We start from the raw sequence: 2,632 nt of genomic DNA on the forward strand, positions 1-2,632 counted from the left end.
AAAGGTTTTTAGCAAGTTGATTTATGTACATGTGTTCTCTCTCTGTCTCTCTCTGTCTCTCTCTCTCTCTGTCTCTCTCTCTCTCTCTCTGTGTCTGTTTCTCTCTGTCTCTCTCTGTCTCTCTCTGTCTCTCTGTCTCTGTCTCTGTCTCTCTCTCTCTCTGTCTCTGTCTCTCTCTCTCTCTCTCTCTCACACACACACACACACACACACACACACACACACACACACCTATTCCTTTAGGAGGGTGTCAGATGCAGCCATCAATATTAGTCCTAGTTTCTTTTAATATATTAGATTCAAGTCTTAACAGGTTTGCTACAGGCACTTGCTCCAAACTCCACTCACATGTGTAACTGAAGTTGGTTCAGGAAAACCACAAAGAAGACTTCTCAGGACAAGACCAGAGCAACGTTCACATATGGAGACTCCGAGTTGCAGGAATTTCCCACACAGTAGGGCAGGCAGTGTCATCCATAGAGCATTGTCTCCAAATGTTCCTGTACTGAGCTTGCTCCAGTTTCTCCCCACTTGCTCACTTCTCTGAGTAGTGTCTGCTCTCAGTCACCTCAAGGGGGTGCCAAATACACACAGATGATCAGAGAGGGGTGGTTGTTCCCAGACATCCACCCCTCCCATTGGACAGTTGGTTGATTCAGCTCCCATTGGACAGCTGGTTGAGTGTGCTTTAGCTTATATCTTTCTGTCTGTCACTCAGCAAGAGCAGCTTTGAAGCACAAGTTTAGGGATTAGTGTCAAGGAGGGTAATTGGGTTGTTTTGTCTTGTCTTGTCTTGCTGCACCTAGCCTTAGGCAGTTCTTACAGCACAAGGCATGCTGTGGGCTCTAGCCCTACTTCTAGCTTTCTTGCCTGCTGGTAAGTACATGGCATAGATACTCATGGCATTTCATTTATCAGTGGGAAGCCATGCTGATGAGTTGCTAACCTACCATTCTCTGTTGCTGGTACCACTGCAGGCAGACAAACATCCTCCAACTTGGAAGAAAGAATAACGTCAGTCACCAAGCTAGAGGGGTCCTCTGCTATAATGACTTGTGATATTCACGGAACAGGCACTTACATCCACTGGTACCGATTCCAGAAAGGGAGGGCCCCAGAGCACCTTCTCTACTATAACTTTGTCAGTTCCACAACTGTGGTGGATTCCAGATTCAATTCGGAGAAATATCATGTTTATGAAGGCCCGGACAAGAGGTATAAATTTGTGCTTCGGAATGTGGAGGAGTCCGATTCTGCTCTGTATTACTGTGCCACCTGGGCTGGCACAATGACTCAGCCCTGCCCTCATCTGTACTGAAAGTTTAGCTTGCAGCCGTTCCTAGTGCAGACCAACTCCTACCTCATATCTTTAACTCAGACCTCCTCTACTCTGAAAAGGAGATTCTGGATCTGAGGCCTTATCTTTGTGACAATCCAATATCCCTCTGGCCAGCTATACCCTCACCCCTAACATTACCACTGGGAATTTCAAACTTCTATCTGTAAACCTTGACAAAGAGCCCTGGCTGACACCAAAACCAGACACTACTGCATATGCCAGCAAGATCTTGCTGAAAGAACCCTGATATAGCTGTCTCTTGTGAGGCTATGCCAGTGCCTGGCAAATATAGAAGTGGATGCTCACAGTCAGCTATTGGATGGAACACAGGGCCCCCAAAGGAGGAGCTAGATAGAGTACCCAAGGAGCTGAAGGGATCTGCAACCCTATAGATGGAACAACAATGTGAACTAACCAGTACCCCCAGAGCTCATGTCTCTAGCTGCATATGGAGCAGAAGATGGCCTAGTCGGCCATCATTGGGAAGAGAGGCCCCTTGGTCTTGCGAACATTATATGCTCCAGTACAGAGGAATGCCAGGGCAAGTGGGAGTGGGTGGGTAGGGGAGCAGGGCATGGGGAGGGTATAGGGAACTTTCGGGATAGTATTTGAAATGTAAATAAAGAAAATATCTAATAAAAAAAACTAAAAAAAAAAAAAAAAAAAAAGAACCCTGACTGAAAATATACTTCCAACTCTCCTAGTGGCTGCAGTTGGCAGCTTACAATCTAGAAGTTTGCTTAGGATTGATATTTGTCACAAGATATTTACTTAAGAGAGCAGTTTGGGAAAACTGGTTACAGTGATTCGTGTATGTAAACGTGGTATAGAGAAAATGGCATGGTCAGTAACTTTTCATTACTTAGAGTATAAGAAATGGTAGAGAAAAACTTTGGGCTTCCTGATGCCTCAATGTTGATGTACACTCATTGTCCTTTGAACAAACTGATTTTTCCTTCAAGATAATACCCATAATATTATTTGTTTTGATGATAAAGGAATTTTTGCAAGTAAATATGCCAACTATTGTATCTACTTAAAGAATATAACTCTAGCACACTAAATTTCAAAGATTAATAAAAACATTAAATATAAATATAGAAGATATTTATTGTTGTTCTCATTGTCTCAATTTTCTAGAGGTTTTGGAGTTAACAATTTGAGTTCTTCTGCCACTTGGTAACTGGTACTTGAGCCCAGTTTGAACTGAAAATTTCATTGCTTTGATTGCAAAGTGATGAACAAAGGCAAATGAATAAACTAAGCCCCAAATCCTCCTGCAAACACTTTAGG

At 43.2% G+C, this 2,632-nt stretch overlaps 1 gene segment (V, D, J or C); it reads left to right on the forward strand.

Annotated features, from left to right (window-relative positions):
- The first annotated feature begins 821 nt into the window (after positions 1–821).
- LOC110308457 lies at positions 822–1,318 on the forward strand. The segment is given in 2 exon segments: positions 822–876; positions 978–1,318. Coding segments are annotated over 2 exon segments (384 nt in total).
- Positions 1,319–2,632: the final 1,314 nt, after the last annotated feature.

The sequence above is a fragment of the Mus caroli genome, chromosome 13 (genome assembly GCF_900094665.2).
Source record: "Mus caroli chromosome 13, CAROLI_EIJ_v1.1, whole genome shotgun sequence".
Classification (NCBI taxonomy): domain Eukaryota; kingdom Metazoa; phylum Chordata; class Mammalia; order Rodentia; family Muridae; genus Mus; species Mus caroli.